Source organism: Panthera onca, chromosome E3, assembly GCF_046562875.1.
Source record: "Panthera onca isolate mPanOnc1 chromosome E3, mPanOnc1 haplotype 2, whole genome shotgun sequence".
Classification (NCBI taxonomy): Eukaryota; Metazoa; Chordata; class Mammalia; order Carnivora; family Felidae; genus Panthera; species Panthera onca.
The window spans coordinates 25,868,091-25,894,148 of NC_138354.1; the positions used below are offsets into that span (position 1 = coordinate 25,868,091).

General features: G+C 40.0%; 1 protein-coding gene across 2 annotated transcripts in view; it reads right to left on the bottom strand.

Moving 5' to 3' along the window:
- The window catches only part of LOC132689163 (acyl-coenzyme A synthetase ACSM1, mitochondrial-like), a 44,593-nt gene extending 27,229 nt beyond the window's left edge, over positions 1-17,364 (bottom strand). The window contains exons 1-2 of one of the 2 annotated variants that reach the window (XM_060648671.3): positions 17,232-17,364; positions 12,732-12,974 (exon numbers count right to left, since the gene is read on the bottom strand). In XM_060648671.3, the coding sequence (XP_060504654.3) occupies positions 12,732-12,923 (192 nt within the window). In that variant the 5' untranslated portion in view covers positions 12,924-12,974; positions 17,232-17,364. The remainder of the gene's footprint in view (positions 1-12,731; positions 12,975-17,231) is intronic. The other variant, XM_060648673.3, reaches the window with a different exon arrangement.
- Positions 17,365-26,058: the final 8,694 nt, after the last annotated feature.

Genomic DNA, 26,058 nt, shown 5'->3' on the forward strand with positions numbered 1-26,058 from the left:
AGAGTCAGTAAACTTGAACACAAGTCATTTTAAATTATGGAGTCAGAGAAGCAAAGAGAAAAAAAAAACAATAAAGAAAAGTAAACAGAGCCCAAAGCACATAGTATACAAACAAGCAGACCAACATACACATTATGGGAATCCTAGAAGAAGAGACAAAAGGAGCCATCAGCTTATTTGAAGAAAGAATGGCTGAAAAAAAGCAAAACCTTATTTGTATTAAATACAAATTTATATAGTAGTGTTCATTCATTCATTCATTCATTCATTCATTATATGGATGTACAAATACAAGAGGCTCAAACAATTCCAAGAAAACCCAGAGAGATACATACAGAGACACATAATCAAACGAAAAAGCCAAAGACAGAATCCTGAAAGCAGCAAAAAAAAAAAAAAAAAGTGACTCATCATGCATAAGGAATCCTCAATAAGATTATTAGTGGCAGGCCAGAAGACCCGCCAAATCAGTGGGATTACATATTTGACATGATGGGTAAAAAGGTGTCAATCAACAACTTCTATATTTGGCAATCCCCATGAAAATAACACCAGCATTCTTCAGAGAGCTCGGACAAAAATCCTAAAATTTGTATGGAACCAGGAAAGACCCCAAATAGCCAAAGCAATCCTGAAAAAGAAAACCAAAACTGGAGGTATCACAATTCCAGACTTCAAAATGGATTACAAATCTGTAATCATCAAGACAGTATGGTACTGGCACAAAAACAGACACTCAGATCAACTGAATGCAATAGAAAACCCAAAAATGGACCCACAAACATATGGCCAACTAATCTTTGACAAAGCAGGAAAGTATATCCAAGGGAAAAAAGACAATCTCTTCAGCAAATGTTGCTGGGAAAACTGGACAGTGACATGCAGAAAAATGAACCTGGACCACTTTTGTACACCATACACAAAACTAAACTCAAAATGGATAAAAGACCCAAACATAAGACAGGAAGCCATCAAAATCCTCAAGGAGAAAGCAGGCAAAAACCTTTTTGACCTCAGTCGCAGCAACTTCTTACTCAACATGTCTCCGGAGGCAAGGGAAACAAAAACAAAAATGAACTATTGGGAACTCATCAAAATAAAAAGCTTCTGCACAGTGAAGGAAACAATCAGCAAAACTAAAAGGCAACTGACAGAATGGGAGAAGATATTTGCAAATGACATATCAGATAAAGGGTTAGTATCCAAAATCTATAAAGAACTTCTCAAACTCAACACCCAAAAAACAAATAATCCGGTGAAGAAATGGGCAAAAGACATGAATAGACACTTCTCCAAAGAAGACATCCAGATGGCCAACCAACACATGAAAAAATGCTCAACATCACTCATCATCAGGGAAATACAAATCAAAACCACAATGAGATACCACCTCACACCTGTCAGAAGGGCTAACATTAACAACTCAGGCAACAACAGATGTTGGTGAGGATGTGGAGAAAGAGGATCTCTTTTGCACTGCTGGTGGGAATGTAAACTGGTGCAGCCACTCTGGAAAACAGTCTGGAGGTTCCTCAAAAAATTAAAAATAGAACTACCCTACAACCCAGTCATTGCACTACTAGGTATTTATCCAAGGGATATAGGTGTTTTGAAAGGGCACATGCACCCCAATGTTTACGGTAGTGCTATCAACAATAGCCAAAGTATGGAAAGAGCCCAAATGTCCATTGATGGATGAATGGATAAAGAAGATGTGGTATATATACATATACATATATATATATGTATATGTATATATACATACATACAGTGGAGTATTACTTGGCAATCAAAAAGAATGAAATCTTGCCATTTGAAATTACATGGATAGAACTAGAGAGTATTATGCTAAGTGAAATTAGCCAGTCATAGAAAGACAAATATCATATGACTTCACTCATATGATGATTTAAGATTCAAAACAGATGAACAAAAGGAAGGGAAGCAAAAATCATATAAAAACAGGGAGGGGGCAAAACATAAGAGATTCTTAAATATAGAGACAAACAAAAAATTGCTGGAGGGGTTGTGGGAGGGGGGGATGGGCTAAACGTGTAAGGGGCATTAAGGAATCTACTCCTGAAATCATTGCTCTATTTGCTAACTAACTTGAATGTAAATTTAAAAATAATTAATTAATTTAAAAAAAGAAGAAATTCTCTATTTGGTAAAACTGTCCTTCAAAAATGAGGGAGAAATTAGGTCATTCTCAGATAAACAAAAATTGAGGGAGTTCATTATGGTTAAACTTTGTCTATAAGAAATACTAAAAGGGGACACCTGGGTAACTCAATTGGTTAAGCAAACAATTTTGGCTCAGGTCGCGATGTCATGGTCCATGAGTTTGAGCTTTGAGTCAGGCCTTGTGCTGACAGCTCAGAGCCTGGAGCCTACTTCAGATTCTGTGTCTCCCTCTCACTTTTACCCTCCCCTGCTCGTACTCTGTCTCTCTCTCTCTCTCAAAAATAAAACATTAAAACATTTTTTAATTTGGGGCGCCTGGGTGGCGCAGTCGGTTAAGCGTCCGACTTCAGCCAGGTCACGATCTCGCGGTCCGTGAGTTTGAGCCCCGCGTCGGGCTCTGGGCTGATGGCTCGGAGCCTGGAGCCTGTTTCCGATTCTGTGTCTCCCTCTCTCTCTGCCCCTCCCCCGTTCATGCTCTGTCTCTCTGTCCCAAAAATAAATAAAAAACGTTGAAAAAATTTAAAAAAAAAAAACAAACATTTTTTAATTTAAAAAAAAGCCTAAAAGGAGTCCAATTTGAAATAAAAGGATGTTACAGAGTAGCCTGAATACAAAAACATAAAGTTCTTTGATAAAATACATGGACAAATATAAAAACAAGTATTATTATAATTTTGACTTGAAACTCCATTTTTTATTCTTTCACAGTATTTAAAAGACAAAAGCATAAAAAATAATTATGTCTATGTTAATGAGTACACAATATATAAATATCTAATTTGTGATATCAATAAAACAACATGGAGGGGTAAGAGGGAGCTGGAAAAAATTAGGATTTCTGTATGCAAATAAAGTTGTTACTAGTTTAAAATAGATTGTTATAACTTTAGGATGTTATATGTACTCCTCATAATAACCACAGAAATTATCTACAGTATATATACAAAAGGAAATGAGAAGGGACTGAAAGCATATTACAAAAAAATTAACTAAAGACAAAGAAAGGCAGTAAGGGAGGAAATGAGGAACCAAAAGCTATGACATCAAGAAAACAATTAACAATATAGCAATAGTAAGTTCTTCCTTATCAGCAATAACTTTAAATGGATGTGCACTAAACTCCCCAGTGTAAAGACATAAACTGGCAGAATGTATTAAAAATGAAAAAAGAATCCAACTATATTCTGTCTACAAAATTGCTATTTCCACATGATAGATTATGATAAAACCATCAAACAACTTGCAGAAATTGTTTTGGAATAATAATTTCACAATACAATATTAATTAAAAAGAGCAAAACCATATTTACATTATAATCCAAATGTATATAGTAGTAACCATTCATTTGTTCAATTAATATATATATATATTTTTCAATATATGAAATTTATTGTCAAATTGGTTTCCATACAACACCCAGTGCTCATCCCAAAAGGTGCCCTCCTCAATACGCATCACCCACCCTCCTCTCCCTCCGACCCCCCACCAACCCTCAGTTTGTTCTCAGTTCATTTGTTCAATTAATATATATTTACTAAATTCTCATTATTTGTTAGGGACTATTCTTAGACCAAAGGATACAATGGGGAACAAGACATACATGTACATACATGGTTTTAATATTTATTGCCAATTTTCATTTTCTTGTTTAAATACACTTTCTTATTTTCCCCCAAACTTTCTATAATGAGCATGTTTTTTAAAAAGATTTCATTTTTAAGCTAATTTATTTATTTTGAGAGAGAGAGACAGAGACAGAGAGACAGAGACAGAGAAAGAGAGACAGAGACAGAGAGAGCACAAATGGGGGAGGGGCAGAGAGAGAGGGAGAGAGAGAGAGAATCCCAAACAGGCTGTGCACTGTCATTGGGGAGCCCGATGTAGGGTTCAAACTCACAAACTGTGAGATCATGATCTGAGCCAAAGTTGGACACTTAACTGACTGAGCCACCCAGGCGCCCCAAAAGATTTCATTTTTTAAAAATTAATTTCCAAAAACTGTCCAGAGTAAAAGTTCAGGCAATGCAGAATCTTATGAACAGAAACATTTCTTATAAATAGAAAAATGTCTTCAAATATCTCTTCACATTTTCACTCTCTGAAGGTCAGCACTGATAATTATCTGGCGTATATTCTTCCAGCAATCTTTTTCCACATATGTGCAAACATGATCCTACCACCTTTGTCCCATATGATCGGAACAAAAGAGTGTATCTCACTTGAGAAAAGATAAGATTAATATATATGTATATGCATATGTAAGTATTCAGATCTATGAAAAAAGCAGTATGAAAACGTTCTTGCCCAACAGATGGAAGAATATTAGCAAGTGTAATCACTAGTTATGCACTGCTTATATAAAGGGAGCAGAGTATGTAATAGTCTTGTAGGAGTTTGAAAAATGATGGAAAAGCTTGTGTATCAAGGTGGAAAACATTTGCTGCTCGGAACTCTGTTTTAGACCTTACCTTTGCAACTTGAAGAAGATACTGCTTAAATAATTATAGATTTTTGTGTTAAAGATTAACCTGATAATGTGATATTGAGATAAAACTATTTTCAAGAAGAGAAAAACAGCTCCTAAACTTAGATTTGAAATTTAAATTTTTATGAGATAAAGTTTGAAGCCAAAGGAAATTGAGAAACAGTTTCAAAACATAAAATGTTTATGGGGCTCCTGGGTGGCTCAGTTGGTTAAGTGACTGACTTCGGCTCAGGTCATGATCTCATGGTTTGAGTTTGAGCCCCAAATCTGGCTCTGTGTAGACAGCCTGGAGCTTGGGATTCTGCCTCCCTCTCTCTCTCTGCCCCTCCCCTGCTTGTACTCTCTCTTTCTCAAAATAAATAAATAAACTTAAAAAAAAGAAATCAGATAAAAAAGGGCACATCCTGCATTATTCCATTTCTATGAAATTCTAGGAAAGAGAAATATAATCTGCAAGGTAGCGTATCAGTGGTTCCCTGGGGCTCAGAGTGGGGGTAGGGGCCAAGAGAAAACAAAAGGAAACTTCTTAGATGATGGAAATGTTCTAAAACTCAAACTTTACACTAAAAAGGTGTGCATTTTATTCTATGTCAATTACATATCAACATAGTTACTCTTTGCTAATACCTAACTAAAATATACTTTGAAGAAGGAAAATTGGAAAAGTTTGCGAGATCAAGCCCCATGTTGGGCTCTACATTGACAGCTTGGAGCCTGCTTAGGATTCTCTCTTCCTCTCTCTCTCTCTCACTCTCTCTCTCTCTCTCTGTTCCCTGTTCCTCCCCTGATCATGCACTCTCTTTCTCTCTCAAAATAAATTATATATATCTACACATACATATACATAAATATATGAGTTTATGGCCTATAGAAAAAATTTGCCTCAATCTTATTTCCAATGAATTTTAAGTTGAAATTCAAAGAGTTCTGTAAATTAATGCTAGAATATGATAGACTAATAGAATTTATATCCTAACTGACATAGATAGAACACTTTACCCAATGATGATATAATTCTAATTCTTTTCCATTGCATTTGGAACATTTATTAATCTCGAGAAATCTTAAAAGTTTAAAACAGAGTATGTTTTCTAACCACAGTGGAATTAAGCTAGGAATCATTAACAATATGATAATGAGAAAACCATCCCCAACTACCTGGAAACTAACTAGTACACTTCTATATAATCTAGAGTCAGAGAAGGATCAAAAAGTCAAATAGAAACTATTTCCAACAGAATGATAATAAAATACAACATGTCAAAATTTGTGTGGTGCACCTAAAAGGAATGCTTACTGGAAAATATATACTTTTAAATACATACATTAGAAAAGAAGGCAGGCCAAAAAGTAAGAACATAAGTTTGCATCAAGAAGCTGAAAAAGGAAAAGCCAATCAAATCAAAGGAAACTAGGAAGAAGGTAATAATAAAGATAAGAGCTTGCATCCGTGGAATGGAAAATAAATATGCAATTGAGAATATCAGTAAAGCCAAAGCTGGTTTTGAGAAGATGTATCAGATTGATAAACTCTTATAAAGACTTACCCAGGGAAAAAAAGAAAAATAACATAGTAACAATATTAGGAATGAAAAAGTGCACACAAATGCAATTCTTACAGACATTGAAATAGCAACAAGAGAAAATTATGAATAATTTTATGCCAATAAATATGACAATGTGGATGAAATTAACAAATTACTAAAAAAGCAACTTACTAAAACTGATAGAATCAAAATCTTTTTTTTAATTTTATTTTCTATTTTTTTAATTTACATCCAAATTAGCATATAGTACAATGATTTCAGGAGTAGATTCCTTAGTGCCCCTTACCCATTTAGCCCATCCCCCCTCCCACAACCCCTTCAGTAACCCTCTGTTTGTTCTCCATATTTATGAGTCTCTTCTGTTTTGTCCCCCTCCCTGTTTTTATATTACTTTTGTTTCCCTTCCCTTATGTTCATTTGTTTTGTCTCTTAAAGTCTTCATATGAGTGAAACTATATGATTTTTGTCTTTCTCTGACTAATTTCACTTAGCATAATACCTTCCAGTTCCATCTACGTAGTTGCAAATGGCAAGATTTCATTCTTTTTGATAGCCAAGTAATACTCCATTGTATATATATACCACATTTTCTTTATCCATTCATCCATCGATGGACATTTGGGCTCTTTCCATACTTTGGTTATTGTTGATAGTGCTGCTATAAACATGGGGTTGCATGTGTCCCTTCGAAACAGCACACCTGAATCCTGTGGATAAATGCCTAGTAGTGCAACAGCTGGGTCATAGGGTAGTTCTGTTTTCAGTTTTTTGAGGAACCTTCATACTGTTCTCCAGAGTGGCTGCACCAGTTTGCATTCCCACCAACAATGCAAAAGAGATCCTCTTTCTCCACACCCTCGCCAACATCTGTTGTTGCCTGAGCTGTTAATGTTAGCCATTCTAACAGGTGTAAGATGGTATTTCATTGTGGTTTTGATTTGTATTTCCCTGATGATGAGTGATGTTGAGCATTTTTTCATGTGTCTGCTGGTCTTCTGGATGTCTTCTTTGGAAAAATGTCTATTCATGTCTTTTGCCCATTTCTTCACCGGATTATTTGTTTTTTGGGTGTTGAGTTTGAGAAGTTCTTTATAGATTTTGGATACTAACCCTTTATCTGATATGTCATTTGCAAATACCTTTTCCCATTCTGTCAGTTGCCTTTGAGTATTGCTGATTGTTTCCTTCGCTGTGCAGAAGGTTTTTATTTTTATTTATTTATTTATTTATTTTTAATGTTTTTATTTATTTTTGAGACAGAGAGAGACAGAGCATGATCAGGGGAGGGGCAGAGAGAGAGGGAGAGACAGAATCTGAAGCAGGCTCCAGGCTCTGAGCTGCCAGCACACAGCCCGACGTGGGGCTCAAACTCATGGACTGTGAGATCATGACCTGAGCTGAAGTTGGACGCTTAACCAACTGAGCCACCCAGGCACCCCAGAAGCGTTTTATTTTGATGAAGTCCTAGTAGTTCATTTTTGCTTTTGTCTCCCTTGCCTCTGGTGATGTGCTGAGTAAGAAGTTGCTGTGGCCAAGATAAAAAAACCATATAATACCAAGGAATAAATCTTTAAAAAAACTTATTTAATTTTTGAGAGACATAGAGAGAGCACAAGTTGGGGAGGGGCAGAGAGAGAAGGAGACACAGAATCCAAAGCAGGCTCCAGGCTCCGAGCTGTCAGCACAGAGCCCGATGTGGGGCTCGAACTCACAAACTATGAGATCATGACCTGAGCCGAAGTTGGAGCTTAACGGACAGAGCCACCCAGGTACCCCAGAATAAATCTAACCAAAGAGGTAAAAAGTCTATATGCTGAAAACTATAGAAAGCTTATGAAAGAAAGTGAAGAAGACACAAAAAAAATGGAAAAAGATTCCATGCTCCTGGATAGGAAGAACAAATATTGTTAAGATGTCAATTACTACCCAAAGCAATCTACATATTCAAGGCAATCCCTATCAAAATAACACCAGTATTCTTCACAGAGCTAGAACAAATAATCCTCAAATTGGTATGAAACCAGAAAAGACCCCGAATAGCCAAAGTAATCTTGAAAAAGAAAACCAAAGCAAGAGGCATCACAATCCCAGAGTTCAAGCTATACTAAAAGCTGTAACCATCAAGACAGTATGGTACTGGCACAAAAACAGACACTCAGATCAATGGAACAGAATAGAGAACCCAGAAAAGGACCCACAAACGTATGGCCAACTAATCTTTGACAAAGCAGGAAAGAGTATCCAGTGGAATAAAGACAGTCTCTTCAGCAAGTGGTGCTGGGAAAACTGGACAGAGACATACAGAAGAATGAACCTGGACCACTTTCTTACACCATACACAAAAAATAAACTCAAAATGAATGAAAGACCTAAATGTAAGACAGGAAGCCATCAAAATCCTTGAGCAGAAAGCAGGCAAAAACCTCTTTGATCAAAATCTTTTTTTTAAAGTTTATTTTCTGAGAGAGAGTGTGCAAGTGGGAGAGGGGCAAAGAGAGAGAGAGAGAAGGACAGAGGATCTAAAGCAGGTTCTGTGCTGACAGCAGAGAGCATGATGTGGGGTCCAAACTCATGAACTGCAAAACCATGACCTGAGCTTAAGTCGGACACTTAAGCGACTGAGTCACCCACGTGCCCCTAGAATCAAAATCTTAATAACCTTGTATCTATTAAAGAAATTAAATCCATTACTAAGAGCTTCCCTACAATGAAAACCCCATATTTTATGCCTAAAAGTTTTGGTATGCATTCTAGTGTGTTAAGAATTTGACTTGAAAAACGGATGCTTTTAGATAAGTTGGGATAATCTTGTTTTTATACCAGTTGGTTGTAAATTCAGAGGTTACAGGGGACAGGCAAGTAAAATAAATGAGAGAAGCCTGCCATGTTCTTCTGGGGTAAACTGGAGAGCCATGAGTCTCTCAACAGAGAGCTACCATTCAACTCTACCGACTGCTTCGGTAGAGGAATGCTTGTTTAGTATTATGAGACATGACTTTACAAAAGAAGCACCACAGACTGATTCTGGTTTCTGTACTCTGGATTTCTCCACATGAAGCCACCCTATGCCAAAGCTTCCCTTCTTCCCTTGTACATATTTACAACACATCCACGAGAAAGTTAATGGTTCATTGCTAAAATACAACCAAGTTATGGCCACCAACATTGCTGACCTTGTGCTGGTTGTGCTGCTGCTCAGGGTGCATGCATTCAAATTCAATCAACAACTAGTTTAATGTACCAGCATGTTCTACATGCTGGGGATACAACAGTTAACATAACAGTAAAAATTCCCCTAGCTCATGGAACTGACATTCCAGTGCCAAAGACACTATATGTGTATTAGAATTACAAAAGATAAACACTTTTTGTGAATATCATGAAGGATTCCTTTATGGGATACTGGGACAAAAGTCTAATAGTTTCAAAAGAACACAAAGACCCTTTTAAACTGTACCAGTCCTTGGATTGTTATTAATTTCTTACATAAAACTACAGAATTAAATTCAGGGGCCACTAAACACAGACTCACTGACTCAGAGAAATCTCAGCAGATCTGACTGTTAAATGTTAAGGAACTTGGAATGTTTGGCAGCACATAATTTATTTGGACAAATATTATGGGACAAAGAGCCAGGCAAATGTGGGGCAAGGGCATTCAGCTGTTGTTGTTTTTTATGCTTTGTGATTAACTGTGACAAATCAGCTTAGGAATTCTCTGAGTCTGCACTGATGGCATGAAGAATTAGAAAGCTATAGCATGTACACACCCAAGTTTAGGTAAACTTGAGTAGATAAATAAGATTAGGTAAAGTGGGGCAAAAGTCCCAGTATAGAACAAAGGTATAGGAATAGGGAATCTCAGGATGAAAACATCCCAGATGAGGTAAACAAGATTAGGTATTCAGGGTGGAAATGCCCCCCAACTTAGTACTATAGCAGAAAGCAAGGACCAAATTAGATAAATAGGTAAATAGGGTTATAGACCACTGCAGGGCGAAGTTGCCCAAAGTGGAGCTAATTAGCAAAAGAAAGGTGCCTTGTTGACCCTGAGGTAGAATGCTCTGTCTTTCTTGTCCCATAGACCAGTTTAGGTAAACAGAGGTGGTGCCTCATGTCTACTATAAACAACCTTCAGCCCAGCACCAGGATTCTGTTTTGTATTAACCCAAACCCCTAACACCGAGTATCTTCAAAATCCCATTTCCCTCACATCAATGAATTAATGTTCATGATTTCATTGTCTTTTTGTGCACACCCATCACCATGTTTGTAAGCCTTCTGATCCTAATAAAAACAGAACGAGGACCCTTACTCGGGATTCTTGTCTTCCCCTGGACATTAGCCACTCTTGCATTTTTAATCCTGCGTCCCGCTTTCTTGATGGATAAGAAAGAACACCAGATCCAGAGTTTAGAATTAATATCTATTTGACTATATGTATTAAGCAATGTTTAATATAAAATTGCATCAGGGGTTGGTAGGAAGAAATTGTTTGTCATGAGTTTCACCAAAACAAACAAAACGTAAGGTTGCTGACGCTGTATTCACCTCTCCTAGGACATGAAGTGGGGAATCACACTGTCTATAGAGGAAAAATAAAGAGCTGCACATTTTGTCTACTTTCCTATCTCCATTACCTAGAATAGTAATTGGCACATGTTAGGGGCTCACTAAGTTTTAGCGGAATGGATGAATGGATGGATGGATGGATGTAGTATCAAAGGGAGAGAATGAATGAATTTGGACAGAATGCAACCTCTCATGAACAGATTTGGGAGGCTTCTCTAGGAATCAAATCAAGTTGTGTGTACTATGTTAGGAGTCTAGAGTAACAAAGGGTTTAATTTCTAAGATGAGTCAGGGGTTATAAGTTGGTGGCCTGTATTCCACCTCTGGACATAGGTTGTCTGGCTTACCAGGTACTTTCTTTTGTTTTATAACCAATTCTTTGCCGGGGCACTGGGTGGCTCAGTTGAGGGAACGCTAGGGGAGAGGCCCCATGCATCACTAGAGACACAATGACCATGATCAAGGCAATTAGCAAAGTGGCAACAGACAGATGAGAAGTGTTGGCAGAATAAATATTATTGGGATGAGGACGCTGGGGGTGGGGAGAACTTGGGAGACATGGATAAATGGGCAATGTTCAACAAGGATGATATAAAACGCAACAAAGATGAGGCATCCTGAGGTCATATTTACTTGGTGGTTCCCTCCATGGGTTGATGTGTTAACTACCTATAAGGAATATAAATCAAGGGGAAAGTGAAGGCATCACTTCTTGCTCTCTCCACCTCCTCCCTCTCCAGCCCATCTCATGGTTCAAAAGTTCTTAACTAGATTACTGGTCAGGGCAGTGATGAAAGTCAGTTTAGAATCTGAGGGAAGAGATGTTTGGCATCATCAAATTGTGAGAGCAGGTTAAATAATGTATTGCAGAATTAGATAGCCTGGACCCAAATCCTGTTCTTTCCCTTATTAGGCATGTGCTGGTTTCTGTGTGTTATTTAAACCCTTGACACCTCAGTTCCCTCATCTAGAAAATGGGGGTGATGAAAATGCTCACCTACTCATAGTATTAAATGCCAAGTGCACTTTAAAAAGTGCCTATGCCCTCCCTTGGCATTATTATGGAAATTCAGGAAAAGGAAAAAGAAGGAGGTGGGGAAGAGGCCCACATGTTAGTTGAATACTAACATATAATGCAGGTGCATGGGAAATTTAAAAATTCTATTAACTCTCTGACTCCATCTCAGGTAAATTCTGTCCAAAGACAGTGTTGGGTGAGTTTTCTCACTGTGGACATCACCAGCTAGGACTTAGTAGCTGGAGCACCATGAACTGTCTATCTCAACTCCTAATGTCCCTACTTCACCTCTCTTGGTCTGTCTCTTGGAGAGAGATAAACTGAACACTTGGGTTTTTCTGCAGACATGTGTAATCTCTAGGGGCCATATGGACTATTTTCCCTGTACATACCCTAAAGACACACTCAAGTAGGTAGTTGATAGGGAGGAATCCAGTTACACACGCCATCCTCAAAGAATGACAGATGACATGACCTAGCTACATGTGTCAGATGCTCATGTGTACAGTCAGGTGATCTCTCCCTTCCCTCTGAGTGTAGCCTGAAGTGAAGACCAAGTGTAATGAGACAAATTCCTATTAGGCTCATAGTCTCATTAGTTGAAGGTAAGAATTCAGACTAAGGTCAATTTACCGACCTTAGAAACTTTGGTCACAATTATGTGACTGTGTACCAGATATTTTCACCTGCTATCTTGTTTCCAAAATGAGATCATCACCATTTCATAGATAAAACCACTGAGGCTCAGAGGATTGAGAACAAGACTAGGCTGAGAATTGAACCCCCAAATGTAAGCTTTTCCCACAACACTTCTAAGCTGAGGCAGAAGCCATTTCTGGTTCTGTGCCCCTCAGTCTACTAGGATCATGATAAGGTCAATGAGGCCATTCTTGTTCTCACCTCCCATCATGAGTGCCTCCTTACCTGCTCCATTTGAGTCCAATAGTCCAGGACATCACTTGCAAAGTTAAATTCCTTAGGTCTATCATAGTCATTCCATCTCAGGGTTCCAGCTCCTGATAAAGACCGGCAGCAAAGGTACCAAGGGGCAGGGTGAAAGCCATGGTAGGATTTGCGAATGCCCCAGAGGACTTGGAGACTCATCAGCCTCTGCATGGTGGAAGAGGCCTCAGGAAGCCGACACAGAATTCTCAGGTCAACACCTGCCTTGGGAAGAGATGGTACTAGATTGGCCATGGAATAGTAATTTCCTCCACAAAATGAAGGCAATAGCTTTGTGAGAGAAATAGCTTTGTTTCAGATCACCAGAATGTGGACGACACAAGACCCATCTGCATCGCTACCCCTCTCTTGTTAATATTTTCTCCTGGATTCTGTGAGCCAACAATTTTTCCTGCCTGAGATTGCATTTCTGTCACTTGAGACTATAAGAATATTGACAAATATACAGCACCATACTCAGGAATGATGAGGCTAATATCACAACACCTGTGCTAGTGGACTGACATCTGGCCAGATGGGGGGCAGGGAACTTTCCCAGGACATCATTCCAGGCAGCTATCACCAACCCATCAGAGTTGACCCATGAAATGAAACTTTTTGCCACTCCAGATCCCAACAAAGACCCTTCACGTGGAAGCAGAAACTTCATTTATTATTATTGATGACTGTGAAAAACTGCCTTAAGCTAGAACTATCTTTCCATGAGAATGCTGGCTGAAGGAAACCATTTCACAAGCAGTTTTGCGATCCAAGCACTTTATGTCTGCAAACAATAAAGTCTCCTCCCCCTTGGATTCAGCAATCATGGTGACAGACCACAGAATAGATGGATAAAACCTGGCTCAATTTACTTTAAGGTGCTTTAGACCAATAATAATCTAACCCCAATTTTGAGGCTGCCCCCAGAGCCCCACTTTGCATTCCTAGTTGGGAAGGCACTGCTATATATGCAATAGAGTGAACGTCTGCATAAAATAGGATACTTGAAAAGTTCATCCCTTAGAGTTTGCTTGTCAGCATGGATCCTTGGGCCACATGAACTAAATAAAGTATGCCCCTTTCTTTTTACCTCCTGTCAATCAACAGTACCATCTTTTGTTTTATCAGAGCACTTTTGGGCTAGAAAGACCCTAAGATATCAGCTGAGCCAGACCTGGCCCTTAGACATACTCCTGTTGGCTCTTGGTCTTTGTAGGGAAATTTAAAAGTTTTTTTAAAGTTTAATTATTTATTAATTTGAGGGGGGGGGGGGGAAGAGAGAAAGAGGAGAGAATGAATGAGTTTGAGTGGCGAAGGGGCAGAGAGAGAGGGAGAGAGAGAGAGAATTCCAAGCAGGCTCTACACTGTCAGAACAGAATCCAACATGGGGCTTGGACTCATGAGCTGTGAGAGCATGACCTGAGCTGAAACCAAGAGCTAGATGCTTAACTGACTAAGCGTCCTGGAGGGAAATTTTAAATGGTCAACATTTAAACCTTGGGAGGTTTCATTTAAAAGCCCGGAAGGTTTCTCTTGAAAATGTAGGAGGTCTGGCGATACTGGGCCTTTATTTCAAACTGGCACTAACTGACTGAAGCTGAGAATTGTATGCTTCATTTACATGGAATGTTCTCCAATTTGACATGGTTTTCACCATGCTTTTTTTCCCACACCAGCTTGCTTCTCCACTTACTGTACCTGTCAAGCCTCTGTGCATATTTGAGCTTAAAATCGTTCATTTGGGCCAACATCTCCAAAGGGACAGGGATTTCCCCAAGGTTGCAAGGCAAGTGTAGTAGCAGAGCTGGTTCTAGAAACATGCCTTTCATGTTCTTTTGTCCAACACATACCTGCCTCCACAAATGTGAACTGATTCAGAGCAGGAATACCAGATTCATCTGCGATTTTTATGCATGGTTATATAAATGGCCTCAGGAATCTTCCTTAAAATGCTCAGGGTCAGTGCAAATGACCCCTGAGTAAGTGGCTAAAGACAACAACAAGAGCAAGAGAAATAAGGAGGAAATTAATTCATCCCTTATTAGGGGCTAATTGCATCTCCTTAAAATTCATATGTTGAAGTCCCAAGCTCCCAGTACCTCAGAATGTGACTATATTTGGAGAGAGAATCTTTTCAGAGCTGATTAAGCTAAAATGAGGCCAGTAGATGGACTCAAATCCAGTATGACTGGTGGCATTAAAAGAAGAGGAGATTAGGACACAGACACACATAGCAAGGAAAATGACATGCAAACATGAAAATAGGTATCCAAAACCCAAGGAACGAGGCCTCAGAAAAACCAACCCTGCAGACAGCTTGATCTCAGGCTTCTCACCTCCAGAACTATGAGAAAAGACATTTGTGTTTGGAGCCCCCACAGTCTATGGTACTTTGTTATGGCAGTCCCAGCAAATGAACACACCTCTCTTAATCAAATAAAAAGAAATTACTTTGGCATCATCTTATAAATGTGTTTGCAACTCTAATTTAATCTCCACAAGAAGACCAAACACAGTGCCCAGTGAGGACTGTGGTAGCTGAGAGTGTGCTCTTAGGAGTCAAATAGCTTCAAATTCCAGCCACTTCACTCACCACCTAGGTAAATGGGCAATTTTCTTAACCTCTGTCTAAAATATGGAAATACTGGCAGCACCTGTTTCCTACACTTGTGGTGATGAATGGCTGACATCCCACCTAAAGCATTTAGGCACGGACTCAGTGCAGATGAGTGCTCCGGAATCAGGAGCTATTATTAGTTGTCACTCTCTCTGGGGAAACTCTCACATGCTTAATCTTTGGAATTAGAGTCTAAAGAGAAGGAACAGGAATAAATTAATGAACAGTCTTTTGAAGTGCTTTAAAGTAAATGAACAAATCAGGAGACTATAGATGCTGGAGAGGATGGGGAGAAATGGGAACCCTCTTGCACTGTTGGTGGGAATGCAAACTGGTGCCGCCACTCTGGAAAACAGTGTGGAGGTTCCTCCAAAAATTAAAATAGATCTACCCTATGACCCAGCAATAGCACTGCTAGGAATTTACCCAAGGGATACAGGAGTGCTGACGCATAGGGGCACTTGTACCCCAATGTTTATAGCAGCACTTTCAACAATAGCCAAATTATGGAAAGAGCCTAAATGTCCATCAACTGATGAATGGATAAAGAAATTGTGGTTTATATACACAATGGAATACTACGTGGCAATGAGAAAGAATGAAATATGGCCTTTTGTAGCAACGTGGATGGAACTGGAGAGTGTTATGCTAAGTGGAATAAGTCATACAGAGAAAGACAGATACCGTATGTTTTTACTCTTATGTGGATCCTGAGAAACTTAACAGAAGACCATGGGGGAGGGGAAGGAAAAAAAAGTTAGAGAGGGGGGGAGCCAAACCATAAGAGACTCTTAAAAGCTGAGAATAAACTGAGGGTTGATGGGGGTGGGAGGGGGAAGAGGGTGGTGATGGGCATTGAGGAGGGCACCTGTTAGGATGAGCACTGGATGTTGTATGGAAACCAATTGACAATAAATTTCGTATTAAAAAAAATGAAAATTGAATAAAGGTCAAATCTATCCATAAAAAAAAGAAGTGCTTTAAAAGTATATTTTGAAGTCACTATGGAATTGTGGCTTTGAAAGGTGGCTAAGCCCACCATTATTTGCCTAGGTACACAGTGCTTGAAGAGTTCCTGGAACTGAGCTTTGATTTCACAAGATTTTGGACTGAAAAAGCTATTTATTTTATGAGGCAACACACTTAGCATGGCAAAGGAGATCCTGTAACTCTGGAGTTACAGAGCCACGTTTAGTTCCACTGCCTACCAGCTCAGTAAACTTGGCCACTGTTTTTATGTCTCTGGAATTAAGGGCACACTAGTAATATCTACCTTGGGGCTTCCTGCAAGGATTAGTGATATAATATGTATACACTATCTTGCCAGCATTGTGCCTAATATACAATAAGGGCTAAATAAATATTGAAGTGCTAATTCCCAGCAAATTCTGAATCCAACTCCCCATTAGATATTAAAAATATTTTTTAAATGAAAGACATTCACTTTATATAATATGAACTAACTTCTGCATAGTGGAGTTTTCTTTCACTTGTTCACTTTCTGGGTCATTCTTACTTCTCTATGTACCCTCCTTCACAGCCCATCACATTCACATTTGCCTAACATGAAACAGATCACACTCTATGCCAGCCACTGCACTTGGCCTATCCCATGTATAATCTCCTTTATCCTTCTCACTCGATACCCCCATTCTCCTTTTGCAATTAAGGAAATTAAATGTGAAAAGAGTTAAGAGCCTTGCCCAAAGTCAGCCAACCTATAAGTGACACAGTCAGAACTTGAAGTTTGGTCTTCATATTTTAAACTATGAAAATACTTTCCTGCCCTACGTACATAGACACACACACACACACACACACACACACACACACCTCACAAAGATGCTATCGTTCATCTGTCTTACCTGGTACTCTCTAGGCAAGAGGTGGGCTTGGTCCTGGACTAGTATAGAAGTGGGAACTTGGCATATTCAGTTCTCTCTGATCAGAAAAGTCCCCAACACTGTACACACAAAAGAACTTTCCACCTCTGGGGCGGAGAACTTGGCAAGAATTGGATGATTTAGAAATAGGAGGAGATGCTCAGATAGAAAAGGGCAGAAAACAATCACAGTCCTCCATGGGAGATAAACAGTTGGGTAAAGAAAGTATTTGAAGTCATCCCAGTTCTTATGGGATGATGACCTGTGGTGTGAATAAATAAATAAAGTCAAATGGAGAACTCTCACCAGCTCTCTGTGGCTAACCTGCTCTCTGTCCCAACCCTGTACCTCCAATGCTCACATTTAAGTGACAGCCAAGTGGCACAAAGCCTGTGCTCTGGAAGCAGAAAGGTCTGAGTTTAAGTCTCCAGTCTGCCACCTACCATCTCTTTGACTTTCACTGACCTCCTTTATCTACCCTTGTTTCCTTATGTGCAAAATGGGAATGATAATAAGGATACCTGTCTCTTAGGGTTGTCTTGTCTTTGTTGCCTTTGTTAGGATTAGAGAATAATTTATGATGAGCATGTAGCACAGTGCTTGGCATAATCAATGGTGGCTGTTTTTATTAATTTGGGATTTGGAGAGAAATACTTTGGTGTACTAGCAAAATGCAGGGTCTTTAGAATCCCAAGGCCTGAGCTGAAATTCTGGCTCAACCTCTTACAAAATGGCTGATGGACAAGTCATTTGCTTCTTCTAACCCTTGACGTTCTCATCTGAAAAACAGAGGAGTGGGGTTGTTAATCAGATTTGTCCCTTGAGATCTTTGAAAGGACTGCACCTGGTAAAGTTTGTACAGCACTTGGCTGAGGCATGTAGATGCTGGATTGATATTGATGCTGCATTGAATAAGCCCAAATTGCTGCATGAAGTGGCTTGCACTGTTAGTTTTCTACTAGAGACGTTTTTGGGGTGTTGTGGGGGGATGGGGATCTCCAGAACCTTGACCCAACTTTCCCAGACCCTTTTTTACCCTCCCACCCTCCAATGAACCAAGGACAAAAATACCTCTGCTTGAAGTCACCACAAAGATTGCTGGAGACACGCAGAATATCCCTGCCAGGGCTGACAGGCAAGCCTGGTTTCTGAAAGGTGAGTTGTCCTCCTCCTGGCTGATTCACTCATGATGAATTCTCAGCTCAAGATAGGCTTTTCTACAGAGAAGAGTGGATGAGAAGGCAGTGATAGTCGACTGGGCATAGATTAAAAATTAAACAAAGTATCAGAGCATAAGAGACCTTGATATTCAAGCAGAAGATGCAGTCACTTTTGGGAAGATGGTGGGGGCAGGAGGAAAAGTCCACAATACACACTCTGGATCTCAGTGGATCTCCTATATGGAAATGTAACACTGGTGTTGTGGTCAAGAAGACCAACTCTGGAGCCCCGCAGCCTGGGTTTTGGTCCTGCTTTACCAGTTACCAGTTCTGTGACACTAACCAGCTTTCCTATCCCCATGTGCCTTAGTTTGCTAATCTGCAACAATGGGTCGATGGTACAGATAGGGGAATTCTCTAAAGATTCCATGCACACTTCTCTTTTCATTTTGAAGCCTCTCTCACAGTCAGAATAAGGCCATTGAATTCCAGGTCTTGGACAATGAACACTAGGCAGACACTAGTCACGTCTGGTCTAGGAAGTTCTCTATATTCTCTTCTCCTGACTCAGTAGTCCCAGAAACCCCATGTAGAGATAATAACATCAAAATATGTCAAGAGACACTATCAGCCTCATTCTCTGTCGGGCCCATTCTGCATTACAGCTTTTAGATACCACATTCTCTTACCTCTCTGTACAGTTTGCTGGGATTTCTGGACCTCCCAAACCAATTGTGAGATAGGCTCCGCATCCAGCTCACAGCCCAAGGGGTCTCTGTATCTCTTACCCCAGAGTAACCAGAGTAACCAGGGTCAGAGTAACCAGACCCTGGAGGCATGCGAGGGATGGAATGTTACCCACACGTGTGTAGAGAAGAACGACTGAAAAAGAAAAAAACAAAAATCATGAGGGCATCAAAAAGCTGGATCTTAGTTTCTGTAAATTAAACCCCTGCTTTTCTAAGCAAACACCCCCTTCCTGCTCAGGCTCAATCCTTCCCCTCTATCCCTCCTTCTGTGGCTGACTGGCTCTGTTGGCCACCTGCAGGTTTAATTGAAGGTAACTAAACCTAAATAAGAGGTTACTTCTGATCCGAACTCTCAGAGCCGGTTTGCCACGCCCAAGCTGACTGCGCCTCTGATTGCTGAGACAGCATTTATTCTCTTGGCACCCACTCTGCCCCTCACACTGCACCTCTCCTAGTGGTTTTCCTGAACCCCGCCAGGTGCCTCCACAGGCCTCATCTCCGCGGATCTCTATTGTACTCGTGTAGTGATACTAGAGTACAACCGGTTCCCGATGAGTTGTCCGCTGCAGCAATGGACCAACTCACGCTGGTGCCTTCAACTCTAAAGGTTGGCTCCTTTCTGGTAACCATCAGTTAGTTCTCTATAGTTAAGTCCGTTTCTTGGTGAGAGGGGGTGAAGGGTGAAATAGATAAATGGGGATTAAGGAGGGCCCTTGTGAGGAGAACCTGATGTTATATTTAAATAATGAATCACTAAATTGTACACCTGCAACTAATATTACAATGTATGTTAACTAACTGGAATTTAAATTTAAAAAACTTAAAAATATATATTCTCTAAATAGAAAAAAAAAAAGAAAATTTGGGCTCTTTTCCCCACCGATCCTTGGCTAGCTACTTCTTTGTAGGTAGGTGACACTACTTGCCTTTTCTCTCAGGTTTTCGCTTTGGTCTCATCCTTTTCTTCTTCTCTGCAATCCTGCCCCATTCTTACTGTATCTCAGACTTAGCCATACCTTGCCTTCCTTTCTTCCCTCTTTCTTTACTTCTTTGTTTCTTTCCTTCCTTCCCTCCTTTCTTCCTTCTTGTTTACTATAGCCATGCACTATTACCTCTATTCTTATTTATTCAGTATTTTTCTTTACATCAATTCCCTTTAAAAATTAAACGAACAAGAAAAAGCCCAGAGTAATCCAAACAAAACTCTGTACCACTACTATAATTAAGCAATTATTTTACTTGTCACAGGCAGGAAACTAAAAATGAATACAATGAAAGCAAAAATTGTTGCTGTTATTAAGCCCCATTTCCAGTACAGTTCCCTGCCAAATATTTGAGACCAGTCTTGTTCTTTTGTTAGAAAAGGGAGAAATTAAGGTGTGATCATTTATTGCTATGATAATATTACATAATAAACAGTGGCACACATTTATTTAACACACATTTACTGCTTTCTCTCTAGTCTCAGACCAGTGGCTCTTTTTATAGTGGACAGCAGAAGCACCCCAAAATCAAGCCAAACCCTGTAAGCGCATTTAAAACTTCTGTGTCCTTTCTGTTAATGTTCCATTGGCCAAAGCAAGCCACAGGACCAAGCTCAACCTCATCAAGCAGAGAACCATTTTCCTTCCTGAATACGGTGTGTGGGAGTAGGGAGTGAGTACAGAGTGAATATTTGCTGAATAATAAATCTACTCTACCACCATAGAGTAGAGGACAGAGAAGTAGCAAACTGAGACTTTCTCTTTTTTTAATTAATTAATTAATTTTAAAAATATTCCTATGTCTTTTATTTTTTGTTATTTATTTTTTTTATTCTCAGTTTAGTTGACATACAGTGTATTCTTGGCTTTAGGAGTAGAACCCAGTGATTCATCACTTACATATAACACCCAGTGCTCATCCCAATAAGTTCCCTCCTTAATGCCCATCACCCATTTCCCCCACCCCATCAACCCTCAGTTTGTTCTCTGTATTTAAGAGTCTCTGTGGTTTGCCTCCCTCTCTGTTTTTATCTTATTTTTCCTTTCCTTCCCCTATGATCATCTGTTAAATTTCTCAAATTACACATGAGTGAAGTCATATAATGTCTTTCTCTGACTGACTTGTTTTGCTTAGCATAATACCTTCCAGTTCCATCCACATTATTGCAAATAGCAAGATTTCATTCTTTTTCATCACCAAATAGTATTCCATTGTATATGTATACCACAGCTTCTTTATCTATTCATCAGTTGATGAAAATTTGAGCTCTTTCCATAATTTGGCTATTGTTGATAGTGCTGCTATAAACATTGGGGTGTATGTGCCCCTTCGAATCAGCATTTTTGTATCCTTTGGATAAATTCTTGGTAGCAGAATTGCTGGGTCCTTGGGTAGTTCTATTTTTTTTGAGGAACCTCCAGTTTTCCAGAATGGCTGCACCAGTTTGCATTCTCTCCAACAGTGCAAAAGAGATCCTCTTTCTCTGCATCCTTGCCAGCATCTGTTGTTTCCTGAGTTGTTAATTTTAGCAATGCTGACCAGTGTGAGGTGGTATCTCATTGTGGTTTTGATTTGCATTTTCCTGATGATGAGCAATGTTGAACATCTTTTCATGTAACTGAGACCTTCTAGTTGACTTAGTTGAAGAGAAATGGACAGGGTGAGCTCACTCTGGTTCTGGACAAAATCAAGGTTCCTTTAGCAAGGAACAAGGTGGTGTAGAGGTGATTGTGCGGAAGGCCACTGAGTGGGTCAATTAGCCCGCTAGGACTGCTGTAACAAAACCCTACACACTGGGTGGTTTAAACAACAGACATTTATTTTCTCACAATTCTGGAGGCTGGATGTCCAAGATCATGGTGCTGGCAGAGTTGGATTCCTCTTGGCTTGCAGATGGCCAGCCTCTTGCTACCTCTTCACATGGTCATCTGTCTATGCATGCACTTCTGGTACCTTTCTATGTCCCCTAATCTGCTCTTCTTTTGAAGACACCAATCAAGTTGCATGAGGGCACTCTCTAATGCCTTCCTTTTAACTTAATTGCATCTTTAATTTTTTTTTTTAATTTGATAGAGAAAGAGAACATGAGCCAGGGAGAGAGGCAGATGGAGGAGAGAATCTTATGCAGGCTCCATGCTCAGCACAGAGCCTGATGCAGGGCTCAATACCAAGGCCCTGGGATTGTGACCTGAGCTGAAATCAGGAGTCAGACACTCAACTGACTGAGCACCCCAAGCACCCCTTAACTGCCTCTATCAATGTCTTATCTCCAAATACAGTCACGTTCTGAGGTAATGGGGGCTAGGGCTTCAGCACACAAAATTTGGGGGACACAATTCAGCCCATAACAGCAGGAGAAAAGCTATGTTGGCCACACTTGTTGAAGTCCCTCCCTCCTCCAAAAGTTGCTTCTTTGATTCTGTATCTTTTCTTCTGTTCCTTCCCCTTCCAATTAATGTTTATTGGATATAGTAGACTACATTAGCTGTTTCCATCTTTTTTATCTGCTACTGATAATCCAAAGCTAATTTTTTCTCACTTAATCACTCACCAAAACTGCTTGGGTTTTGCTTGTTTATTGTTTGTTTTCTGGAAACATGTTCTCTAATGTGCTTGCTACCAAATGCAATAGGTCCTTTTCAGTTCTGACTCATGGCCATTCTGGGTGATGTCAAGAAACTCTTCAACTGCTCTCTTCTTTATGCTATCACATCTTGTCTTTTCTGAGTCTTCTTTGTCAATATTGTCCACAGGGCCCCCTTTCTATTTCTTCTCTTTAGATATTCTTGTTCTCCAAGGACCCATCCTCAGCAAGTAGCTCCTCTCATTCCCTATGAACTTTCCATCTCATTCTTCCTTTGTCTGGGTAATTTCCTAAACCACATTTAAAATCATGACCTTTCCCCTGAGTTCAAACTTAAATATTCAATTGATTACTAAATACATACCAACCTCGGTATGACCTATATTAACATGACCACAACTGAAATCAATGTCCCCACCTTCAAACCTGTTCCTCTCAGAAAGTTTTACAGTCACCTACCCCAGTATAAGTAATCAAAAACCTAGATATCATCCTTAAGCGCCTGTTTTCCCTTAACTCCATTTGCCTTATGTAGTCACAAAGTCACCAGGTTCCAAGAAGAAATTCTTCTGATAATTTCTCAAATTTGGGGTGCCTGGATGGCTCTGTTGGAAGAGTGTGCAGCTCTTGATTTGGGGGTTGTGAGTTCAAGTCCCATATTCGGTATAGATATTAATAAACAAATATTTAAGAAAACAGTTTCTCAAACTTACCTTTAATACATTCACCTCTCACCTACCAAGGTAATCATTTAGACTTACGTTGTTTTCTGAATTCATTATTCTCCAGATGAAGTCCAAACCCTTTATCATGTGTTACAATGACCACTCCTGTCATTTCAAAACTTGAACTTGATGTTGAAATAATATTGAGTGCACCTTCCCCAGGCTAAGTTCCTCCTTCTAAGTACAAATAATGGCAGCAATCTTGGGACATATTATGTCACCAACACATATGCAAATTGGTTAGTCTGGGAATCTCCTAGAGCTATTGATTGCCCAGGGAAATTATACACATCCAATACTTGGCCACTGGGACTTGGCAATCCTTACTTCTTAATTCCTGGGATTACGGGGGTATCATACAGGCTTTTACTAGATAAGGACAGGAAGGATGAGGTTATCTATCTTTATCTCATCCTGAAAAAGACGATATTTGGTGATTTCATTATAATCCCAGGAAGCCAATCTTTGTGAAAAGGACAGGCTAAATATTATGACTACATTTTCCAAGCCATACAGAGAAGGGGATGGAGTGAAGGGAGGAGATGCAGATTGCTGATTTTGGGTAGGTCAGACATTTCCCCTAAAGATATGGGTTCCCATCATCAATCATTCCTGAGCATTGAGAAGATAAGGAGATTGTGGGCTGGGCAGTGAGGAAGGGGATATGATAAAAAACAATAAAGATAGCAGTGAAAGTGTCAAAATGAACAATCTGCCAAATTTAAAATTTTTGGAAGCTGTCAATTAAATGATATTCCCTCAAACCTGGATAAATCCAGATTAAGAAAGACAAAGTTGTGCTATTTGATTAACAGATTGTGTTTCTCTACTAGCCCAAACATAAACTCTGGTGTCTTTCAGTGGATTGCAGGATATCACAGTATGTACACATTGGAGTGGGAATTTTTTTTTTTTTTTTAATTTTTTTTCAACGTTCTTTATTCACCTTTGGGACAGAGAGAGACAGAGCATGAATGGGGGAGGGGCAGAGAGAGAGGGAGACACAGAATCGGAAACAGGCTCCAGGCTCCGAGCCATCAGCCCAGAGCCTGACGCGGGGCTCGAACTCACGGACCGTGAGATCGTGACCTGGCTGAAGTCGGACGCTTAACCGACTGCGCCACCCAGGCGCCCCTGGAGTGGGAATTTTAAGATGACTGCAAGAGAAGTACTTTGTCAGGGGCTGGAAGAGATGGCAAGTGAAACAAAAGGGTGCATGGGTGTTGTAGGTATGTTTGAACCTTCTGCTGTCATTTACCAGCTATGTGGCTTTGGGGATTATCACTTAATCTCTCCAAGTCTTTGTTTTCTTCTCTGTAAAATGGGGAACATAATATTACCTGAATCAGGGGTGTCTGGGTGGCTCAGTTGGTTGAGCGTCTGACTCTTGGTTTCAGTTCAGGTCATGATCTCGTGGCTTCATGGGTTTGAGACCTGCATCAGGCTCTGCACTGGCAGTGCAGAGCCTGCTTGGGATTCTCTCTCTCTCTCTGCCCCTCCCTCACTTGCACTGTCTCTGTTTCTTCCAAAATAAATAAATAAACTTTCAAAACAACAACAAAAATAGTACCTGAATCAAAGGGTGACTATGAATTTTAAGTGGGATCAATATCTGTATTTTCTCGGTATAGAGCCTGACACTTGGCAAGAACTTGATAAGCGAGTGATATTCTAACTACTGCTGTTGCTGTTATTACTAAGTATTCTTAAGGAAAAGAATCTAGACTCTCTGAGGTCCTTTGCTTGCTTCTCCAACTCACTTGAAACTGCTACGAAGGTTTATCCTCCATCCCTGGGTTCGAAACAAAGCCCCCCAGAGGCCCCAGAAACTGAGTCTGTGGTTCATCATTCAACAATGCCCCTCTCCCCTTCTTTATTGTCTCCAAAGACAATCCCCATGGTCTTGATTTAAAAATGATTTTAGGGGGCACTTGGGTGGCTCAGTTGGTTAAGCATCTGACTTCAGCTCAGGTCACAATCTCACAGTCCGTGAGTTCAAGCCCCATGTCAGGCTCTGTGCTGACAGCTCAGAGCCTGGAGCCTGCTCTGTGTCTCCCTCTCTCTCTGCCCCTCCCCTGCTCATGCTCTCTCTCTGTCTCAAAAATAAATAAAAACATTAAAAAATTTTAAAAAAGTGATTTCATTACTTGATTCTAGGAACACTCGATATCCCCACAAACACGAGCCATGAGGAAGGGACACTTCTTTGGAGGTGCCTACACTGTTCTCATACCTACGTTCTGAGGTCTGTAGATGCCACAGGACAGACAAAATCCCTAGGCCAGTGTCTGGCATGTGGCAAATACTCAATAAATGGAGATTCCCCTCCTCTGATCATGCCTGCCCTGAGGTTTGGGGTGACTTGGGGAGGCCTCCAATGTCCCAACCACATGCACATGCCTCTCTGTATAGAGGCCGGTCCAGGGGTGAGATGGAGGGTCTTGACCTTTCATTTCCTTCCTAAGATCCAGGATTCTGCTGGACTCTGCCACTGTCTGTTTATCTGCCTATCTGTGGGAGTCATTATCAGTCCCCCTCCCTCCTCCCTTTCTCCTACTTTTCCAGTCTTCCATCATTTTTCTTCATCAGTCTCTCTTACATGTTTAT